General features: G+C 40.8%; 2 protein-coding genes across 4 annotated transcripts in view; both read right to left on the bottom strand.

Annotated features, from left to right (window-relative positions):
- CTNNAL1 (catenin alpha like 1) overlaps window positions 1-4,381 on the bottom strand; it is an 82,788-nt gene extending 78,407 nt beyond the window's left edge. Inside the window, exon 1 of one of the 2 annotated variants that reach the window (XM_004476544.5) lies at window positions 4,156-4,381. In XM_004476544.5, coding sequence (XP_004476601.2) covers window positions 4,156-4,290 — 135 coding nt within the window. In that variant the 5' untranslated portion in view covers window positions 4,291-4,381. Of the gene's footprint in view, window positions 1-637; window positions 853-4,155 lie in introns of those variants that run through there. The other variant, XM_023584101.3, reaches the window with a different exon arrangement.
- A 2,247-nt stretch (window positions 4,382-6,628) lies between these two features.
- The window catches only part of TMEM245 (transmembrane protein 245), a 94,809-nt gene continuing 77,274 nt past the window's right edge, over window positions 6,629-24,163 (bottom strand). For both annotated transcript variants that reach the window (XM_058302572.2, XM_058302573.1), the window contains 4 exons: window positions 23,072-23,172; window positions 22,736-22,910; window positions 19,985-20,179; window positions 6,629-11,339 (listed from right to left, as the gene is read on the bottom strand). In XM_058302572.2, the coding sequence (XP_058158555.1) occupies window positions 11,294-11,339; window positions 19,985-20,179; window positions 22,736-22,910; window positions 23,072-23,172 (517 nt within the window). In that variant the 3' untranslated portion in view covers window positions 6,629-11,293. The remainder of the gene's footprint in view (window positions 11,340-19,984; window positions 20,180-22,735; window positions 22,911-23,071; window positions 23,173-24,163) is intronic.

Genomic DNA, 24,163 nt, shown 5'->3' with positions numbered 1-24,163 from the left:
GGGGCAGGGGGCTGCTCTCGGGAAAATAAGCTGTGGATTTGGCCTGAGACTTTTAAAAAGTTATAAAATATACCACATTTGAGTATACATATCTGTACAGCTTACAGAAACGAAAGGAAGCCCCATGCACCCACCACCAAGCTTAAGAGATCATTTCCAAGACTTGTTAGAACTGATATACCCCATGGCCCCTCCCTGCTACACCACCTCCCTCTTGCCCAGAAGGAATCTTCCTGAATTTTGTGTGCATCGCTCCCTTGTAACTACTTCACATGTACATCCCTAAATGATAAAGGGTTTAGTTTTGCCTGGTTTTGAAACTTTTTTTTCCTCAACATTGTTTCTGAGATTCATTCATACTGATAATTATCACAGCAGGTCATTCCTTTCACTGCTGCATGAACACAGCACAATTTATTTAAGCATCTTCTTAAAAAGACATTTGGGGAGTTTTCAGTTTGTAGCCTTTAAAAGTAAAAATGTTATGAACAGTCCAATCCAGTCTCCAATACTTATATGCAGGAGTTTTTCTGGGGGTTAACGAGAGGAATTGCTGGACAACAGGTTAGGCCCACCGTCAACCCCAAACTCCAAGTGGCTATACGACTGACACTCTCACCAGCACCACATTCCTTACCAAGATTTGTTTTCTTTGTGGCTTTAACTTGCATTCCCTGCTTTCCAATTTTCTTTTCAAATAGATTCTTGCCATCTCTTGCCTCTTCTGTGAGATGACTATATTTTTTTCAGCCAATTTTTAATGAGTAATCTTTTTATTTCATAGGAGCCCGTTATTCTGGGGCTACTAATCTTTTGTTGGTTGTGTTGCAATTACATTCTCCCAGTATACGGCTTATCTTTTCACTCTTATAGTGTCTTTTGATGAACAGAGGTTCTTCATTTTAATGGAGTCCAATGTATCCATCTTTTAGAGTTCATACATTTTGTACATTAATTTCTTTCCCACTACCACTATGAGGTCATGAAGTTATTGTCCCATTTTTTTTCCCCTAAAAGTGTTGTACTTTCATATTCCTGTCCTTAAATCACCTGGAATCAATTTTTGTGTATGGTGTGAGACAGGAATCCAATTACATTTATTTCTATTTAGATAACTAATTGCCTCTGCTCCATTTTCTGAAAAGGTCTTCCATTCCCCACTGACCTTCAGTGCCAATTCTGTCATCTATCAAGTTATCTGTGGATCTGTTTCTGGGAGCTCTAGTCCATTTCACTTGCGGATCTGTCCATTCCTATTCTTACACCCACATTGTCTTAGCTACTATAACTTTATCTTGTAATCTGGTAGGGCAAGTCCATCTACCTTGTTTTTCTTCTGGCTATACCAGATTCTTTGAGCTTTCGTGTAAATTTCAGAATTACTTTTATAAAATTCTGCAGGAAAGCCCCATTGAAATAAATGGCTTTGAATAAAAATTTTAAAATTTCTTCAAGAAGTTTGGACTCTCTTTTGATTTATAATACATATATTCTTAGGACTTCTAACGTTGCTGTGTTGTTGTAATTGGTATTTAGAATTGTTTTTGTTTGTCATTAATACATGGAAATGCAGTTGACTTTAGTACCTACCCTACATTCAACAAACTTGCTAAACACTCCTACATTTGGTAACTTATTTGTAGACTCTTTTAAGTTTTCACCACAGTGAAAGTTCTGAATTTTCCTTTCCTATCTTTACACCTCTTCTTTCTTCTCCTTGTTTTTTCGCACTGTTTAGGATTTCCGGTACAGTGTTGAATTAAAGCTGTGATAGCAGGCATCAATCTTCTTATTCCTGATTTAAAAGAAATATTTATTTTAAATTTGGCCATTACTATGATGTTAACTGCAGGTACTCTTTATCAGGTTAAGGAAATTTCCTTTTATTGATAGTTTGCAACATGCTCTCTATCATGGTAAAAGCTGAATTTAATCTAACACTTCTTCTGTATCTACTGATGTGAACATATATCTTTTATTGCTCTTCTGTGCATGTCCTATCTCCCAATTAGAATACAAGTCCCTCAAAGAGCAGCAACTAGTCAGCACACCATAATATCATAGTGGATAAGATGGTGAAACATGGTTTGGATAATGACGCATGCTTAGAAATTAAGACTTCTGCACATAGGAGTTTTCTAGAGAGCTACAGTTTAATCCCCTAGGCACTACTGAAATTTTAAAATCATTTGCAATTGTACTCCACACTTTGATAGTAGAGTATTCCAACCATGCTTTTTATCAATTCTTGTTAAGCATAGTCAACCATTAGAAATATCAGTTGTGACACTGTGCTGGAGATATAGCTGTGGATACCTCATTGTGGGATGAAGAACCTCCACTACCGCCCTGAAAGTAGCTTGAGCAGGAAAAAAAAAAAAAGCTGACATTTTCTTTCTTTGGCATTGACCTCTAGTTATCTCAGCAGAAAGGCACACTCTTCCTCCTACACTCTCCTACTCTCCCCACCCTTTTTACCCCAGAATTACACAATGGAGAGCTGCTGCACTGATACATTTTTAGCTGTGGTGCCATGAAATGTTACTTTCTCCAGATTACAACAGTCTTCAGCCTGTTTTTCCACTGCCAGCTCTCTTCTCTGTACCTACTACTCTCTGACCTCATTGCTGCTTCTAATTTCTAGAGGGGACACAGCATATACTGTAGTAGAAGCACACACTCTGGAGGCAGGCTGACTGGGTTCACCCAGTTTGACACTAGTTGAAGACCTATGGCAAGTTACTTAGCCTCACTATTCCTCAGTTTCCTCATCCGTATCATGAGAATAAATATACACCGCCCTCATAGGATTGTTACGAGGATTAAATGAGCGAATATTTATAAAGTGCTTAGAACATGGCCTGGCATGTAGCAAGCACTAAATATGAACTGTTAAATAAATGGAAAAAAAAAATCAGGGTCCACTTGAACTCGGTCATTCTCTTACTTCTCTGTCTCTTAAAACTGCTCCATTATTTCTCATTTTGGGTTATGACTGTGTTGTTGGTAATGGCGGGGTTTTTTTTTTGGGGGGGGGGGGGCGGAGACGGTAGGCTACATAACATTCCTAACTGATCCCAGCACTGCTTCCCAACCATCAGTGCCTCTAGCAAACACAGAGGTGGGAGCTTTCAGGTCCACTCGAATGGCTGTCCTGCAGCCCGTCTAAAATGAGCACAGGTGAAGAAAACGGGGACGTTTATTTCATCGACAGGACAGGAGTCTAGAGACGTGTGACAGCTGTTTCCAAATATTTGCAGGGCTGTGATAGAGAAGAGGTAGCGCTTAAAATTCTACAGAACAGGCCGCCTCTCAAAGCTACGGACTCCCCTAACCGAACACCGTGTTTAAGCAGGGGATTGGTGTCCAGGTGTCCAGGATGCTGTAAGAAAGAGTATCTTTATTTAGAGTCAGGGAATCTCTAAGGTTCCTCCTACCCCTAAAATCTCGACAACAGCAGCCTGAGTAAGAACGATGTTGTTAATCTAGTAGTCACACGTCGCCAACGCGCACCGGCAGGTACTTAATCCTTCACGCCCCGCAGTGCTTGGCACTTCGCAGCGCAGCGAGGTGAGGAATTCCAGCCCTCGGGCTGCGGATAAACCGGCTCAGAGCGACAAAAACTTTTCTAAAACTAAGCGGCGACTAGACACACCCCGAAACGGGATTCGGCCAAAAGCTGTGCATCCGCACCAACTCTGGGACCGTCCTCCCCGCACTCCCCCAGGCCCGGGCAGCAGGTGACGGGGGCGCGGCGCGAGGCCAGCCCGCCCCGCCGGGAAGGGGACAAAGGCCTGCGGCGAGCGGCGGGAAGAGCCCGCGGCGGCGCGGGAGCCGGGCTGGGCATGCCCACGTGCGGCCGCGGCCGGGCACGGGCGGCAGCTGCGAGCCCGGGAGCGGGGCCCGGCGGGGGCCTCGGTGCCTCCCGCGCTCGCTCGGCGGGGACCGCGCGGAGCCGCAGCCCGAGGCGGTCGGGGGCGAGGCCGGCAGCGCCCCCGCCGGGCCGGGCCGCGGGAGCCCCGGGCCCCGCACCCCCGCCCCGCAGCGTCGCCGGCTGCTCAGCCCCGCTCCGGGCGCGGAACGTGCGGCAGCGGCCGCCCCCGGGCCGGCCCCGACCCGACCGTGCGACCTGCCGCCGCCGCCATCGCGCTTTACCTGAGACACCAGCGGGAGCAGCGTCTGCTCCACCGAGCGGGTTTTGATCTCGAGCCCCGAGTCCAAGGCGAAGCCCGACGGGCCGGAGCTGCGGAATGCTCGGGCCCCGCCGGCGGGGGCGGCAGAGGCGGCCATGGCCCTGCGCGCGTCGCGCAGCCGGGACTCGGCTCCACCGCGGGCCCGCAGCCCGCAGCCAGCCTGCAGCGGCGGCAGCAGCGAACCCGCGCGGCTCTCCAGCGCCCGCCCCCGCCGGGAACCGCCCCCCGAGGCTCCGCCCCCCGAGGCCCCGCCCCCGAGGCCCCGCCCCCAATCAGGCTCGGCCCCCAGCCGTGTACCCCGCCCCCTCCAGGGCCCCGCCCCCAATCGGGCCGGCCCCCAGCCGTGTACCCCGCCCCCTCCAGGGCCCCGCCCCCAATCGGGCTTGGCCATTTTAAATGTGGGGGCATTTTCAGGATTTGGAGTTGTCCTAGGTGGTGCTGCAGGGGTGGATGCTGGACTTTGTGTGTGTCCTGTCGTGACCCACTGGGTGGTCTGGGGGAGAGTGTGGACTACAATGTGGACCACTGTCCATGTGCTGCAGCGGTTCTCCAGAATGTATTCACCGGGTGCAGTGGATGTGCCACAATGATAGAAGAGTTTGTCGATGTGGGGAGGGGTGGCATGGGTGGGGTGGCGTTTATATGGGACCTCATGTTTTTTTAATATAACATTTAAAAGAAAATAAAGAAGAAAAAAAATAAAAGTTCTTTACATATTCTAGATACAAAAATAAAAATAAAAATAATAAAAGCAATCGTGTTGAGTAGAACTTTTCCATATGCTTTATTTACTTTCCTTTTGAATACTTCTAAAACGGGAGCATGAAAGATATCTGAATCACTATTTTCTTGCAGAGTATCCATAAACTCTTAAATTATCAAATGTTTATCTTCAGTCCAAATCTAAGTATTCTGAGGAAGATATGGTCAGAAGATAGGATTGGTTACCTGTGACCCTAGAAATGAGAAGGATGGATTGGGAAATGGGACTTTTCGGAGAAGCCTCAGGAGACTATTCTCGGGAGAATTCCAGCCCTAGGGTACAGGGCCCCTCAGGATAGACTTAACTCTTGTTCTGCTCTACCTGTTTCAACCCTACCGCAGCTTCTAGAAATCGTTGCGTGTGAATTTAGAGTTTACTTGGGATGAATTACCTACCTCCCCGCCCCCCAGGACTGGCAGCTTTGCTGGGGCCACATCCTAGGCGCAGGGTAGGGCGGGGTGCATGGCTGAAAAACCATTTTTCAAATTACTTTTCCACTACTGTGTAGCACAGAACAGTTTCCTAATGAAAAGAGCAAAGTAATTCCAACGTCACCAAACGTAAGGCCTGGGAAATAAGAAGTCAGTACTCAAAGCCTCACCCTGAGAGTACAGAGCCCTCTTCAGGGTGGAAGAGCTGAATACCACTTACTCCAACATTTCCAGTAGGACAGGCAATTGGAGATTGTCAAAACCATGCATCCTGTGAAAGGGTCCTAGATTTAAGCAACTGATGGAGAAGTTTGGAAAGATATTTTGTGAGCTACCAAATCTACCAAAGAGAAAGCATCAAGGTAGAAAAAATTCTGAGGCTGGCCAGTCCACCCTTACACCTTGGCCAGGATCATTATGCTCCATGTAAAGTCACATTGTTGAGCTGGATACCACCCCCTGGAGATGGAGAACGCTCCATTGAAATATGCTTCACAGTACTTCCACTTCTTTTCAGCTTTGTCTACTTGGGCTATAGTTTTTTGTTGTTGTTGTTGTTGTTGTTGAGGTTTTCCTGTCTAATTTTTATTTAATTTTTAAAAACTATTTACCCCCAAGTTTGGCTGCCCCCTCCCAGCTCCTCCCCCTCCCCCCAGGGACCTCTGGGGGGCATCTTGTCAGACTCCACGGGAACCACCACACAGTTATTTTTGATGATGAAGATAGTCATAACTTAGGCTTTTCTTCATTCAAAACAGTTTCTCGATAGATGGATGGATAGACTGAAAGATCAAATGTTACAGCAAATGTGGTAAATTGTTAAAAATTGGTGGATCTGGGTATCTCGGTGGGGAGTAGGTTGGAGTTGGTATCATTTTTGCAACTATCCTGTAAGTTTGAAATTATTTCAAAATAAAACTTTTTTAAGTGCAGTGCTTTTACCCAACTGTCTTCTCTGATTCTTACTCCTCGGCCACTTACCCCACCACTTCCCTAACTACCCCAAGGCCGTGTTCTCTTGTGTACTAAGAACTTTGGGCCCCTGTTAAGTTCTGTAAGATGCACCCCCAAGACACACCTTCCCTAATGTAAGTTGACCAGATTTCAAAAAACTTCAGTGTGGGCAATGGTGCCAAACAAAAGGGCAAGACATAAGGCCAGACAGATAGACAAATTCATGAAAGTTCAGCTTTACTAAAGCTAAGTTTCCCAACAGAAATGAGACTAAGTTTACCACCTGATTCATTCAACACTAGTCATTTTATTTCAAAATATAAATATTTTACATTTACAAAGAAATTACACCAGTAGGTTGTCAATAGCAACCTATTAGCAAGTTAAAGCTAAGAAACAGCATTTGTGTGACAATAAAGAATATTTATTGTTGCATTTAAATATTCTTTTTACTTTGAAACCATTTCTACTTTGCCTGAGAATCCTAAATTGATACATTTTCCAAAAGTTACATAAACAATTAAAACTATATATCCCCATCTTGATTTCAAAATCAAATGGTATTTGCAAATACACTTCAGTCATCTAAACAAGTGCCACTGCAAAGGACAATAGAAGGATTTTCTTTAGCTATAACAGGAGTTAACACTTTCTGGGTCATGGCAATAGAAAAAAACAAAGGTATTTCATATTAAGCCAAAACTGTTGTTACTTTATAATTTACTTCCACACTTTTTATTGTATATTATAAATTGGGGGGGGGGGGGGCGGGAAGTGTGGAAAAAAGAATTCTGGACTTGGAGTCAGAAGTCCTGCAAATGAATTCTGGCTCCACCATTTTATGGTTAATACTTGGGGGGAGGGGGGAGGAGAGCACAATGGTATGTATCACCAAAAAATCTGTGAAAGCTTCCCGTGACTCATCTGTACAATGAGAATAATACTGAATGCCTGCCTGCCTCACAGGGTTGTTATGAAAGCAGTCTGAAAACTATAAAGGGCCATACAAAAGCATTATTAAAAATGTAATATCAATGTACCACCACTGTATGTGCAAACTGATCCTTGAAAAACTTACAAAACTAAACACAAACACTGATTTTACATACCACAGATGGAAAAGAATCTCTAACTGTAAAAGTATAGCTCTGAACTGTAAATATGCTTTCTATTGTCTCACTAAACTTTTGAGATTTATTAAGGATTACAAAGTACCATGGTAACAGATTTTCTAGTCAGCATTTCCATTAAGGATACTTCTAAATGGGCTGTGTAAACCTACTCTAGAGCCATGTTTCCCAAAGGACCAGTAGTCATTTGAGATGCTTAAGAGAAAAGGAGGGGGAGCACTCTGAGTTTAGTATTTATTTATAAATTTGTCCCCTTTTATAAATTCAGTTAACAGCAAGTTTAAACCCCTTAGAAGAAGTCCTACAGAAAGGAAACAAACTCAGCATTCCTCAAGTTTAATTGACCATGGAGTCCCCTTCCCATCCCACACCCACACATATTTTTTTCCTCTCACAACATCTGTAAGAATCCCTTGGAATTACTGCTGTAAGGAACACAATTTCCAAATGTTGCCCAACTACCAGGAAAAGAGAAGAGAAGCAGAACACTGGACTGAGAGAAATAGAACTGCATTCTGTTTATAATTCTGTTACTAACTGGTTGTGTGTGTTAGACAAGTCACTCTAACCTATGAATTTGTTTCCTTCTCTAGAAAATGACAGGATCACCTAATTATAAAAGGTGCATTCTAGTTCAGAATTTCTGACTCCAGGAGGAAGATGGATCATATTGAATTACAATTCTCTTGCTGATTTTCAAACTACTGAAAAATAACTGCTTAGTGGTTTCAAATACTGTATGTATTTCTTACAGGTCCTCCACATGCTAATGAAATTAATATGTTTTGATGGGAATAAGTATAAAGACAAAGAATTGGCTTTTAAAAGGTGTGTTCTTTTAATCGGAACTAGCATTTGGAAGTTTGTTGTCAGAGGTTATTTCCACTGTGAAATGTGGAAATCCCACCCTAATAACCTTTTAAGGGTCTTGGGTGACTGTTAGCTGGAGTGCAAGGTCAGGACAAGAGTACAGGAACTCCTTCCTGGAAAGCCTGAGTTTGGAAGCTCTAGACAGCTCACCTCAAACCACTTTGCTCTAACTTAACCCCCCACGGCCTGAATTTTTGAGTATTTTTTGCCCAGCACTGTCAAATTCCTAAAGCACTAATACAACCATTTAGGAGTAGAGGAACCAGGAAATTCTGATAGGTCACAATGGGTTCAAGTTAAGACCAAGTTAGAGAAGACCTCAATCTGCAAGCCCTCAAGCAGTCCTTAACTGAAGTAGGCAGCTGCCATTGCCTAAGGACAGAGTTTTGAAACACAAAGTCTCTGTGACATTTCTCAGTATCCTCTCACTGTCAAAGGTCAACTCATGTCAGCCTCTGAAGTCAAGGGAGAGAGAGCACTGCCAGCTGATCAACTCTCATGGAAGAGGGTGCCAGGAACACTTGCAATTGAAAAAAATAACTAAGACTAGTAGTTAAGGCAGTCTGACAGAGATCACTTCCATAACTAAGAGTATGTTGGGAATTTTGGAAGTCAAGCAAGACTTATATGACATGGAGACTGTGCTGAAAATCCTATGCCCTGTTGTCTTTCAGCAGATCTCAGGGAGACCTCCCCTAGCTAGTCAACAATCCTGTTCCTTGTGCTGTCACTGGAGTACTGGGGCAGTTCAAGTTTCCTGATCAGGACTTTGTGGCACTCTGGGGCACTTCCGCTCCTAATATTTCAGGGTGATAATTCATCAGTGAAGCTAATTTTGGCAGCTCTAAACTATTCTCTTAGGGCTTGGAGTTCCCTTCTAAGAACCCACTATTCATACTAATAATTGTGTCCAGCAACACTTATAAATTAGCTCAAGTTTAGTTTCTTGCAAAATCACTTCATACAGCTAAGAAGACTTCGGAGAAACATAGTTTTGGTGCGCACACTAGTTCATTGTGTACAGTATTTGCCTCTTATTAATACATGCTAATTACAGCTATAATTTATCCATATACAATTAAAAAAACCTGACTTCTTTTTTAACCCTTCCAATGCCCAAAAAATTAACTTAATTAATTAATTTATTTTATATTTAGCATTGCACATGATCTAGCTAAGATTTAAGATCAGGAAAGGGCTTCTTCATGAGTTATCCCCCTACATACTGCCTGGCCTGGAGCCTAGAGCTGAGCTAATGCTCAGCCAGTGTTTTCCTGAATGCATGACTATACAACTGACTGAAGAACAGAATGAGTTACTTAGTAGTCAATTCTAACACATGGTGGAATATGAGATTATAATTGTCAAAGGACTCACAATAAAAATAAGAGGTCTACATATAGTCTACTATATAAATTGTCAAAGGACCTATTTCCCAGATGGGAGTGTTTTTCTTAAGTAATACAGAATACAATTAAGTTCATTATCATAAGCTATGCTTCTTAGAAAGTATTTTAGAAAAAAAAAAAATTTCTATTTTAAAATGTTTTCCAAAATGGAAATCTCTGAAACTTATGAACCCCTTCTTCATATTCCCCCTTGGGTAGAAGAAGGACCTAATGATTGTTTTATACAGTGGAAAGGAAACAAAGATAAAAGCTGGGTTTGAGTCCCAGCCCTGGCATTAACTATAGGACATGCCTTAAATTCATTCATAATAAATGAATAGTAATAGCTATTGATACCATAGCTTTGGAAAAATTGCATAAGCTATTAGAAGAAAGTCTCTATAATGCAGCAGAGTTTGCAGACTAGGGAGTCAGAAAGACCTGAGGTCAAATCTTACTAACTTTATCACTTTAACTTTCCTGAACCTCAGCTTCCCCATTTGTGTACAAGTGTTTTAAAATAACATGAAACTATATGAAACCTGATAGGAAATGGTTGTGAAAAAAACATCCAACAGGGCTTAGTAAAATGTAAACACTATGCTGGTTATTGTAATACCTAAAATATTTGAAAAGTTACCACTTAATTCAATAAGCATTCATTTAGCGTCTTATGTGCAAGGCACTGTGCTATATGATGGAAAAATTCAACATAAATATAAAATTCTACTGCTGATAAGTAATGGGCAGAATTCCAAATAAATACATTTAACAAATGAGAGTACCAGTACATCTGAGGTTTGTCACTTAAAATATTTGGGGAGAAAAAAAATTATAATCATAGCCTGAATTCTATCATATTGTTATCATTAGCAGCAGCTTATTAAGTACTTTACTTCAATGAAGGCAGCCAAATTTTAGGAATTTGGCAATGGTGTAATAGGGATGGAGGGAGAAGGGGGAGAAAGAAGAGCTTCAGTCTCTGTGCCTTATGGTTACAAACGAACCTCCAATAAGCTATCCAACCCCAACAAGATGTTTTCCCTTAAGAAGGGGAAGATACAGAATGGGAGAAGAGTAGAAAATTCATTTTTCCTGTTCACACAGCTATGTACTAAAAGGGCAAAGTCCTCTTCATTGAAAAGTAACCGAGAAAAATTTAAAAACAGATTCCTTAAACTAGAGAAAATTATATTGTATACGCTTTTAATAGCAGGTAGTTTAGAGCTCTTAAAATAACTTTATAAATACATATAATAATATAGATAACCAAAGTGGAAAAATTTCAAGCCACGGTACCAATATATAAATTGAAACTTTTCAAGCCATCTTAGTAACAGTTGAGTGAGAAAACCACATTTCTGGGCTCTAAAGCTGTGTTTTAAAATGCAAAGCAGCCCACAATAAGTTCTCTCTTGTCCAGGCATGCTGTATGTAAGACCAGGAGATTTCTGCTGCTTTCCTGGGCTCTGCTTTCTAGGCACCACCGAAAAGACAGAAAGCCAGAGCTGAGCTGAACTCACTGTCAGCTGAACTTCCTTGAGAAATCGCAGTGCAAGCCATGTCAGTCCACTGAAGATTTCAGATCTTCAGAAATGTCATGGAAAGTCCTATAAGAAGAAAAGATGAAACGATCAATTTTACTTTTGGAAGCGGGGAGGGGTGAGAATCAAACCACACAGAGAATTAAAAAAAAAAAAAGAAAAGAAAACAAGGATCTATCTAATAATTAATTACCGTAAGACAGTATCTTGCTTTTATAATCAAGAGGCTGAATGAGGTTATGTAGTCACTACTTTTCCTTAATATTTTCACGGTATATTGTCTCAGACTCTGTTTCTCTCTCTTTCTTTGGTAATAATGGTACTATTATCTCCCATCCAAAAGACTGTTTTCCCAGACTTTAAAAACTCAGAGAGCAAATAATCTAAACCTTAAATGCAATTCCATACTCATGATACCTCTCTTACCTTATCTACCAATTATCAGTTCATCCAAATATTTAGGAGGGCTACATAAGCAGGGTGAAGATAAAGATAAATTAAAGACCAACATCCTAGCACAGGTAAAATGTCACACAGAAGAGAGTATATTCAACGATGTCTGATTATCTCTAGGCTCTTCCGAAGGATGCTGCCCGAGCCTCCTGGGCCTCCCTGAAGGGGGCCTCTCTCCAGCACAGCTCTACTTCCAAAGGAACAGCTCTAAGGAATGGATAGGCTGCTGCTGACTAGACTCTGGTGGCTCTGAAAGGGTTTATGTCTAACACGATTAAATCCACCTCGTTGCAAATATGCTAATGAATCTAAGAATTAGCGTGAATTTTGTCTCCTTAAATATCTGTATGCCCTGAAAAAAATTGCCAAAAACTAATATTTATACAGACATAAGTTTATATATATTAACATCTACCTCTATCTATCTCTACACCTCTACCTATATCCATATATAGATCAAAGTTTCTCAACAGTGGCACTATTGCCATTTTGAACCAGATAACTCTTTGGGGAGGGGGCAAGAGTGTGCTCTTCTGTGTTTTACAAGATGTTTAGCAGCATCCCTGGCACCATCCTACTGGGTATCAGTAGCACTCCCCAAGTCATGACAATCAAAAATGTCTCGGAGACAGATGTGACTCAAGCACTTAGGCGCTTAGGTGCCTACCTCCCACGTGGGAGGTCCCAGGTTCAGTTCCAGTGCCTCCCGGAAAAAACAAACAACTAGCAAAACAAACAAGAAAATCTACTCAGGGAAGCCAATGTGGCTCACTGGCACTGGTAACTGAGCACCGGCTTCCCACATGTGAGGTCCCCAGCCCCCAGTACTTCAAAAAAGAAAAAAAAAATGGAGGTTAAGAAAAATCAAATAAATAATTTTTGAAAAGGTCTCTAAATATTGCTAATTGTTCCATATGGAAACAAAATCAGCCCCCAGTGAGAACTACTGTTCTAGATACCATATCTACATACGTATTTATATATGTCTTTCACTGTCTCACCTAAGTCTGTGTTTTCACATTTGTGTATAGGCACAGTTGTCTACAAGGTTGTCTCAAACAATATGAATTTCAAGTAGCACTCAATTCTGAGAAGCCCTGGAAAATCTTTTTTTATTCAAACTTTGCTTAAAATTCAAAACATAAAATAACAGACAAAAAGGCAGCTTAAGTTATAGAAGCATTACTCCAAAATGCCCTGGAAAATCTTTGCAACCAATAGTCAAAAACTGACCAATAATACAAAGCATTTCCCAACACTCAACAGGTTTTTAAATTCATCCTTCGACATCTTTTCAAATTTCAAAGACACCTGCAAGTTTGACTAACTATGCAGTACCTCTAAATTATGAATGAAAGTTTCTGCCTCAGGGCAAAGATACCTGAACTAAGATTAAGGCTGTGGTTGGCCTAGTGACTGCTTTCTGTTGACAAGTAAGCTTAGCTGTTACCTTGAAACTCACACCTACTATTCATTTCTGTCTCCAGGCCAAGAAAGCCTCCAAAAGGACTTAGAAAAAGGAAAACAAAGTGATGCAAGCTGAGAAAACAGTTACTAAGAGCGTGTTTCCCAAGCCCTTCACCAGCCCAGGTCTGTACTGCACCTTCTACACTCACTTTCTTTCAAAGTACTGCATCTGCCACTATCAACAGTGAGAAGAAGAGAAGAGGTCTCCCCTCCTCCAGATCTTCTTAGCCGGACAGTTCTTCGTTTATGTGAAAATAGATGATATCACATAGAAATAGTCTTGCAAGTGTGTTTTTTCAGCCACCAATACTTGCAACATCAATTAAAAAAGGTATGTATGCTTAATGAAACACAACCACCCACCTTCTGCTGTCACACTATAACAATATATGAATTCCTAAAATATTAGCCAAGCCCTTTCATACCTAATGCCTCTATAGAAACTGCTCCCTCACAGCCACTCATTTGTTCTACTAGGAATTGAGTACATTCTAAATACAAAACTCTGTGGGACAGCTGCTTTAGTTATACCAGTAACTAAAACAGACATGGCCCGTGCAGTCACAGCAATTACATTCAAGTGGACAAAGAAAAGATAAATGAGCAAATGTATAAAGGAAAATTATACTATAAAGGAAAAGTGCCAGGTGCTGTAAAAGCATTAAACTAGCAGTTAGGACCTAACCTAATATTGGGAGCAGGGAGAGTCTCTCAAATGAACTGACATTTGAGATGAGACCTGAAGAATGATTAGGAGAGTTAAGGAGGCAAGAAAACGTGGGGGGTGGGGAGGGGGAAGAGTAAGTTGTCCAGACATGGGAAGCAGCATACACAAAGACCAGCATTAGAAAGGAGCCCGGGATATCTGGGGCCCTGACAGAAGGCCGATGTAGCTGCAGCTCAGACAGCAGTTTAGCGAGGTAGGCACAGAGCAGATCACACAGGATCTCGCTAACGACGTCAAGGATTTTGATCTTTCTTCGAAAACCAGTGGGAAGCCATTTTAGGTGCAATATAAAGAATGGAGTGGAAATAGCTAGATCCTGAAAGACCAGCTAGGATGCTAAGACTTTTGCAGCAGTCCAGGTGAGAACTGCCAGGAAGGAGCTTGTGCCAGCCTTAGACCAGGGAGGGGGAAATGGAGATTAAGAGACAAGGATAGATTCTGAGGTAAAACTGACCAGACTTAGTAAAGATGGTAAATGAGGACAGCAAAAGTAATAAGGATGACAACACTACGTCGTATTTATTTGGAAGTAACATTTACTGAACTAGGAAACAGGAGATTCTTGTTTTACTGGGTTGGGAAGGTAGAGGCAGAGAAATTTCATTAGTTGAAACATACCAGCTCACATGCTAATTATTAGCTAAGTGACTGTAAGCAATTTAACCTCTCTAAGCCTCAATTTCCTCATCCATAAAACAAGGAAAACAAAAGTACCTACTTTCATACGACAACAATGAACAAAGTAAAAATAACTTATCACAGAACTCAGCCCACAGTAAGTCTCAAAAACATTAACAATGTTTGTTTTTGTTACTATTACTATTTAGAATTTGCACTAAAGTGTGATATATTGAACACACATTTTCTTCAGGCCCTCCCCCAACTCCAATAGCATACCAGTAAAAGAATGTTTTTCAAAGCATAAACCTATCAAAAGAAAATTTTAAAAGAAGGTGAGAAGAGGCAAGAACAACAAGCATTCAGAAAGTAGAACACAGATGGACAACTGTTAACTGACTTAGCATACCCTAAAAAGCTGAGTACTAAGCCAAGAAACAATCTGATTCATCCAGCAAAATTCCCAAAAGGCTCAGGAATTGGTGGCATCAAGTAACTCTGGAAATGGAGTTAAAGGTAGATCTAAAGAGAGAAGGAATGCTTTAAAGTCTGGCCAATATGTGTAGCCAATTCCATCCCTGAGTTTTTTTCCCCTCAAACGATAAAACAAAAAGTCTCTGGACTAGAGGAGGCAGAGATGACGTGGGGTACATACTGACAACTGGGAGAGAAAGTGAACGTTTCCATCTTGAATCTGTCTAGCCCTTTTCCCCCTTTTGGCTCCCACATGCTGACAGCCAGGCCTTCAACCTCTAGGCAGAATTTTAGAAGATTTCTCTACGGAACTGACTGGGCAAAAAAAAAAAGGCACCTATATTCAAAGACATCAAAGGCTTCCACAAGGCAATGGTCCTGCCACATAATATCATGGCAATACACATAGTTACAAGCCCACTGACAGCTTCTAAGTAAATAACTCACTAAAATATGGGTCAGCAGCCAAAAATCTTTGATACCTGACAGCATGCTTATGTTATATGGCAAAGGCGAAGTGATTTTGCAAGTGTAATTAACGTCCCTAATCAGTTAGTTAACTGAAAAAGAGATATACTGGGTGGGCCAGGCCAAATCATGAGAGCCCTTTAAGAGAGTCTAGAGTTGGTCAGAAGTCAGAAAAATGAACTCCTGCTGGCATGAAGCAGCCATATTGGGAATTGCTGAGACAGCCTCAGCCCTAACAACCTCAAGGGCATGAATTCTGCCAACAATCGCATGAGCTTGGAAGAGGATTCCAGGACACAGGTGAGAGCCCAGCCCTGGCCACACCTGGCCTGCAGCCCTGTGAAATCCTGAGCAGAGGGTCCAGCTAAGCCATGCCTGGACTCCTGACCCACCCAAACTGTAAGGCAATGTATGTTGTTTAAAGCCACGTGTGCAATTTGTGACACATCATAAAAAACTAATACAGACTGTATGCTAAAAAGGGGAATTTTACTTTATGTGAACAATATCTCAATAAATGTGACAAAACAAAACATGGCAGCAGAAATGGAATCTGTAGAAGAGATGGAAGATAAAGTTGTAGAAATCACCCAGATAATGGAGCCAAAAAGACAGATGAAAAACAGCAGAGAAAAGGTAACAAAAAGATGGCCGCTCTATGAGTGTCAACATCAAAGTAAGTTTCTGAAAGAGAGAAAAGGAAATCATTAATAATACAACTCAAGAATATTTTTCAGACCTGGAGGATGTTAACTTTCCCATTTTAAAGGTCCCATCAAGTGCCCATCAGACAAAACAAAGAACCTATAGATTTTCAGATTGACAAAAAAGTAAAATTACAAAGAGCAAGGAATCAGAATGGCTTCAGACTTCCTAACGACAACCCTGAAAGAGAAAAGACAATGAAGAAATAAAGAAATTATGAAAAAATTTTTTCAAACGTAGAATTCTCAACCTAGGCAAGCTATCAATCAAGTACAAAGTTTAAAAAAAAGCCTTTTTTAAAGACATGCATCATCCCCCAAAATTTATCTCCTGTGTACTCTTCCCCAAAAAGCTTCACCAAAATGGGGGGGGGGGCAAGAAAGAAAAACTTATAGGGCACAAGACATAAGGGTTCCAACAGAGGGGAGTGTTGAGGGAATCACCAGGGTAACAGCTGTACGCTGGGCATGCAGGATAGCTCTCCTCTGACCAGGTCAGAAAACTGCAGGAGAGGCTCCTTCAGGAAGAGGACACTGGCAGCATGTGTGATACAACTGAACACATTGAGAGGAGATGGAACACCTGCTACAAGCCTGGGGGTTAGACCAGCTATGAATTTACAGAAAAAGCAATAAAAAAAACTCTATTAAGTCAAGGGAAAACAAAAAGTCATATGGGTAAGGAAATATATAAACAGGATATAAGGTTCAAATACAAATATAATTTACAGATTCATAATAATGTAAACACTGAATATTGATCTAACCAATATTACAGTGTAACTGTATTGAGAGGAAGTTAGAGAAAGAGCAAAACATTCACCATGCATATGAGAAGTCAACAGAGGGAAGCAGATGTGGCTCAAGCGATTGAGCTCCTGGTGCTTCCTGGAGAAGACAAGCAAGAGAGTGAGCTGGTCTGACAAGCAGGTGTGGCGAGCTGATGCAAAAAGATGACACAACAAAGGAGACACAAAGAGGAAAGAAATGAGAAACACACAAAAGCAAGGAACTGAGATGGCTCAAGTGATTGAGCATGTTTCTCCCACATTCACATTTCCCCCAGGTTTGGTTCCTGGTGCCTCCTAAAGAGAAGACAAGCAGACACAGAAAGCACACAGCAAATGGACACAGAGAGCAGAGAGCAAGTGCAAACAATGGAGGGGAGATAAATAAATAAAATAAATCTTAAAAAAAAAAAGTCAATAGATAAAGTCTATACATGAAAACCAAAATCAAGTAACAGACAAGTTACATATTCAAGATATGGAGGTAAATATCAAAAGAATTAAGAGTTGAAAGTGGTTCCCTCTAAGGAGGAACAAGGAGAGGGTAAAGAACTACTGTTTTTTTCACAACAAACTTTGGACTCTTTAAACTCCAGCAATGATTAACTTTGAAGGCAAAGAAAAAGACAAATGATATACTGGCCCTAACATTTTTTGTCAACTCCTCCATCCACCAAATTAAGCGCGTTCTACCTTCAGAAAGGGAAAAGAAGGCATTTGCTCCCAGAGGAATTCCTATCTATTTCTTTGGGTTCACCTTCAAAATTAACTCCTGTTTAACTAATCTAGAATAGTTGAAAGTTTTTCCTAAAATAACAGCAAAATATTGACCAACCAATTTTCTCTGTTTCTTTCTCCATTTTATTTGGGGAGCTCAAAGGCTAGGGTACCAAGTTAGCAAGGGTTCTCTGTTGCTTTGCAGTAACCCCACTGATTTCCCAGGTATCTGTCTACCTGTGATAGCATAACATTAACAGCCCCAAAATGGTGAAGCCTTTATCAAAACTATCTAATAGGACAGCAGATGTAGCTCAAGTGGTTGAGTGCCTACTTCCCATATGCATGGTCCTGGGTTCGATCCCATGTACCTCCTAAAACAAAACAACCAAAAAAAAACAAGAAGGAGCCAGTGTAGCTCAGTGGCTGAGTGCCGGCTTCCCACATTAAAGGTACTGGGTTCAATCCCCCGGCACCTCAAAAACAAACAAACAAAAAACCAAAAAATGTCTCTGACTCTTATTTTGAGACTGTGTGTGTGTTAATATATATACAGTATAACATAAAATTTTCCCTTTTAACCATTTTCAAGTATACACTTTAGTGGTATTAATAACATTTACAATGTACTACTATTGCAATCATCTATTATCAACACTTTTTAATCATCAAAAACAGAAACTTGGTACCCATTAAGCAATAACTATCTCTTCTCCCTCCCTCTCCAAAGCCTCTGGTAACTTCTAATCTACTTACTGTCACCATGAATTTGCTTATTCAAGATATCTCATATAAATGGAATCACACAATATTTATCCTTTTGCGACTGGCGTCTTTCACTTAGCATAATGTTTTCAAAGTTCATCCATGTTGTAGCACAGATCAATACTTCATTCTTTTTATGGCTAATATTCCATGTGTGTCTATATCATATTTTGAGTCTCTACTATATATTGGTGGACACGAGGATTGTTTCCACCTTCTGGCTACTGTGAATAATGCTGTTATGGACAATGATGTACAAATACCCACTTGAGTCCCTGATTTCAATTCTTTTGGGTATATACCTAGGAGTGGACTTGCCAAGACATATGGTAATTTTATGCTTAACTTAAGGAAGAACTGCCAAACTGTTTTCCACAGCAGCTGCACCATTTTACATTTCTACCAGCAATATGCAATATCCAATTTCTCTACATTCTCTCCAACACTTCTTATTTTCCATTTTTTAATAATAGCCATCCTAGTGAGTGAGGTGTCTCATTGTGACTTTGATTTGCACTTCCTTAATGACTAATTAGCAATCTTTTCATGAACATATTAGCTATTTGTATATCTTCGTTAAGAGAAATGTCTATTCAAGTTCTTTGCCCATTTTTTAACTGGGTTATGTTTTTGCTGTTGAGTTGTAAGAATTCTTAACATATTCTGGATATTAAAATTGTATCCAATTTAGTGCCCCCAGATAACTTTTTCCCAACTTTTTATTTTTAAAAAGCATAAACCCACAGAAAAATTGAAATACTAGTACAATTAACAACTATGTGCCCTTCATTTAGATCAGGGATTCTTAACAAAGGGTCCATGAGCTTGAATTGAAATTCAAAAAAAAATTATTCTTGTGGGGACGTGTTGGTGCAGGTGTGATCTATTTATTAAATAATACACAGTATGTGTAGACTTAGTAAGGGGTCCGTGGTTTTCACCTGATGGGCAAAGGGATCCGTGGAACAAATAAGGTGAAGAACCCCTGCTTTAGAATCACAAATCGTCAACATTTTGCAACAGTCATGTTCTCTCTCCACCCCTCCCCCCTCAGTTTTGGCTGAACTATTTGAAAATAAGTTGTAGACATCATGACATGTTACCAGCTAAAGGACATTCTCCTACACAACCAAAGTACCATTATCATACCCAAGAACCAAAACACTGAAATATTATTTAACAAAAGGTACATATTCAAATTTCCCCAATTGTTCCAGAAATGTTCTTTGTAGATTCTTCCCACCTGCAATCCAGGATCCTGTCGTCCATGGCATTTGGTTATCTAATTGCTTGAATCTCCTTTAAACTAGCATATCATGTTCCACAACCACCTTTTACTTTTATTTTTTGGCCTATTATGATATTAACAATTACGTTTTAAAATTTTCCTGATAAAGGAAACCCAAAAGTCTGCAAACAAATGATATATATTTACTTAGTGTCTTCTGAAATTCCAGTATCTAACATAGTAGTCAGATGAGAGACAGAATAGTTCAATTTTCACACATGGTTTACAGCGCTATAACTCACCGCTGAATCTGTGCAGGCCACGGGGTCTGGTTTGGTGTGGGCACTGAATTCGTGGGACTCAGCAGCATGGCACGATAGATATTGGAAGCAACCACCAGTATACAGAGAAGTATGGGCCCAATGATTGCTCCCTCCAGGCCGAGGTAGTATGCTCCACCAGCCACTGCCAAGCCTGTCAGATATGGGTGGCCACCTCTAGAATGGAAGAACACATGGATTAGTCTATGTGTTTCAACAAACATAAACCTGGGGGTAAATCTGAAATACATTTCTAACACACTGCTAATGATCTAATACACCATCTTTTTCATTGCATTTGTGATTGCTTTTAGATAATCTCAACACAGATACCTGAACACTGATTTTAACAGTATTTAGATACAAGAATTTTCTGCCTATGCAGCATGTGCCACATTTGCCTCTTTATAGGTCCAGCAACTGAAGTTGGAAATGGAAGTCAGCATTTTAACAGATTATTCGGCACCTATTACACGTAGCTGCCTGGGGAGGTTAATGTTGACTTAGGACTAGTGACCTGTTACCTCTTAGATCATCCTCCATCAAGGATAATTAAACTTCAACTTTTAAACATTACTTAACTATACACTGATATTCTTCTAATTTTAATTTTTTCTCTCAAGTTTTAGTCATAAATTTTCCCCTTAGGCTTACTGGGGGAGTTGCTTACTTTTTTTTTTTTTTTAAGATTTTATTTCTCTCCCCTCCCCCCATTGTCTGCTCTCTCTGTCCATTTGCTGTGTGTTCTTCTGCGTCCACTTGCATTATCTAGCAGCACTGGGAAACTGCATCTCTTTTTCGTTCCATCATCTTGCTGCATCAGCTCTCCATGTGTGCGGTGCCACTCCTGGGCGGGCTATACTTTTCTCACGTGGGGCGGCTCTCCTTATGGGGCACATTCTTCGCACATGGTGTACCCCTACACGGGGATGCCCCTGCGTGGCATGGCACTCCTTGAGCGCAGCAGCACTTCATGTAGGCCAGCTTACCACATGGGTCAGGAGGCCCTGGGGATTGAACCCTGGACCCTCCACATGATAGATGGACGCTCTATCAGTTGAGCTTTATTTACTTCCTGCTTACTTTTTTTTTGAAACAGAAGTTTGGGCTTCAGAGTTGTTCTACATCAAGTTATTTTCTACTTTAACTTACTAGAGAGAAAACAAGGTGGCATATAATATTCCTCTATATAATTTCAAATTGGACTGAAAGGTTCTTTCTATAACTCTAGACCAGACATTCTTAATGAAGGGTCCGTGAGCTTGAATTTAAATTAAAGAAAAAAACAAACAAACATTATTCTTGGGGTGTAGGGATGTGATGGTGCAGGTGTGTTATAGTTATTAAATAATACATAGTATAGTGTGGGCGTAGTAAGGGGTGAGTGGTTTTCACCTAACTAGCAAAGGGGACTGCGGACAAAAAAACGTTAAGAATCCCTGCTCTAGACCCTGTCTCCTCTTAATGTAATGGTTTTACTTAAAGAAAATTTAATATATTAACTATTATGATAGTTTCAGGAGGCTACACTCTGACTTTGAGTAGTTGTACAAAATTCGGCATTTGGTCCCAGCCTAGATTCTAATAAGCAGTGTGAATCTGGATACGAAAAATATTTAATCATGACTAAATGAGAACTGGCTTGATTTACTTAATCCACTTCCTAAGAAAGATATCAAAACCTACAAGATAGCCAGATATTTATTATAATATATGGCCAAAGTTTTTATATTCTGACCTGACTTTAGCATGTCTTCATCTTAGAACCATACTATTTTATCTTTTTTTTTTTAAACATCCATTTCTCAATTAAATGTACTGGATATATATTTAAAAAATTTTAAATCATCCAATATATTGTATCTTAAATAAGAGCTTTCTGTTTGTCAGACATTAACTGGCTGAGAATTGATTTCAGAAAGAAATTCTTAGGTACGCAATCTAATGTTTCCCCAAAAAGGTAAAGAAGTTTTGAAAATAACCACTAACTCTTCTTAAAATATTTTATGTATATCTAGTAATATTTCTTTCTTAGGTTAAATGCCACTAAATTAGGAGAAGACTGTTCATTTTGGTTTTTTTTTTTAAGATTTATTTCCCATCCCCCCCCCCCCCAGTTGTCTGCTCTTTGTGTTCATTCACTGTGTGTTTTTCTGTGTCCGCCTGTATTCTTGTCAGTGGCACCGGGAATCTGTGTCTCTTTTTGTTGCATCATCTTGCTGCGTAAGCTCTCCATGTGCGGCGCCTCTCCTGGGCAGGCTGCACTTTTTTCACACGGGGCAGCTCTCCTTCAGGGGTGCGCTCCTTGAGCGTGGGGCTCACCTACACAGGGGACACCCCTGTGTGGCATAGCACTCCTTGCATGCATCAGGACTGTGCATGGGCTAGCTCATCACATGGGTCAGGAGGCCCTGGGTTTGAACCCTGGGCATCCCATGTCGTAAGTGGACGCTCTATCTGTTGGTCCAAATCTGCTTCCCTGTTCATTGTTTTAACCCAGGAAATCATATATTATAAATCACACTTAAATAACAAATTATCATGCCTTATTAATGATGTCAATTATTTTTAAATTAAACTTTTATTTTTCAGTGGGAACACAAAAGGCTACTTCACTGAAAAATACCTTTACTGCCCCAATCTCCCTGGAAAAATAAGACCTCCTTAAAAAAAGCAATGAAAATCCCTGGATATGATTTGCCAGTGCCTTCAGAAGTTCTGTGAAATACCTACCCTGATATATCAGAATAGATTGCAGTGTCTACAAAATATGTTGGCAAGAGATGAAAAACCAGCAGTAAGATGGCTTTGCATCCTAACCCTTGCGTAAGCCACAGGTCTAGAACTGCAGGTATCGCTGCCCAATATGTCCCCAGAAATGGCACTGCTCCAAGGATCGCTGCTAAAGCTAATAAAAAAGGAAAAGCAGAAAAGCAACTTAACATCATCATCAAAATAGCCACAAAATATAATATTTCAACTATTAAGAAGAACACAATTCCCAATGCATGTAAAGTTGCTTTGAATTTCTTTAAAAAGGCCACAATGGCAGTTATGACTGGTTGTTACCTGATGGTATGAAGACAATATTGATGCCAAATATTGTATGAGTCAGCCAAGTGTACAATCCATAGAAGCCAGCCATTTTGAGGGAAGCATCAAATACCCCTCTAGGATACCCAAAGATAAAAAAGAAAGTAAATAAATATATTGTGATTCAGAAAAATCATTATTTCTAGTTTTCTGGCTATTTCACACCAAATCTGATAATGGCTTCGATTTTGCTACTGCTCAAGAATGCTGCTTTCATTTTATGTGAAACAGACATCAAGACCTAAGTTGTATTTTTTAAATCCTGAACCCTAAAAATATATTGTGGCAGAATGAGTTGTATACCCCAGGAAAGAAACATCTTCTTAACCTTAATCCCATCTCTGTGGGGTGACCCATGGTAAATAGGAACTTTGGAAGATATTTTCAGTTAAGATGTGACCAACGGAATCAGGATGGATCTAAATCCTATTACTGGAGGCTTTATAGAGAGAAAGCCATGAGAAGAGTCAGAAGCAAGAGGTCAAGGGAAGCCAGAAGAAAAAGGAGAGGCCATCACCATCTGGCAGGAAAGCCCAGGATTGCCAGCCAGCCAGAACACTCCTGGCCCGAGAAGGAGGCGAGCCTTCTAGGCTCTGAAACTGTGAGACAGTAAATTCCTGCTGGTTAAGCCAGCCCATTGCATAGCCCTGACAAACCAAGGCAGTAGCACCATGTAAAAGGGGAAAGTAAGATGCTCAGAAGAGCAGCAAATGGTAAGTAATCCCAAAATAGAAAATTACAGAAACCAGACTTCTGCCTGGGGCAGGGGAGGCACTCTCACACATTTCAGAGAGAAAGAGAAATTGTCTGCAATCCACTAGCAGAGACCATGGGAACAGAGTTAACACTGCACACACAGAGGGAAACAACAATCTTTTCTAAAGCATTCCAAGAGGGGTACTCTGAGAGCAAACTCAAGCTCTGGAATCTACTGGCCAGTCGCACATGCTGACAGTCATGCCCTAAACTGTGAAACCTTCTTTACCGTCCTGATAAGAGCTTTCACTCAGGAATGTCTTAAAGGTGCTATGTGACCTCTGACAATAAGGACCCAGATTAAACTGGTAT

This window comes from Dasypus novemcinctus, chromosome 8, assembly GCF_030445035.2.
Source record: "Dasypus novemcinctus isolate mDasNov1 chromosome 8, mDasNov1.1.hap2, whole genome shotgun sequence".
NCBI classification, from domain to species: domain Eukaryota; kingdom Metazoa; phylum Chordata; class Mammalia; order Cingulata; family Dasypodidae; genus Dasypus; species Dasypus novemcinctus.
The sequence above is the reverse complement of the archived record's forward strand: the minus strand, read 5'-3'. Positions and strand labels throughout refer to the sequence as shown.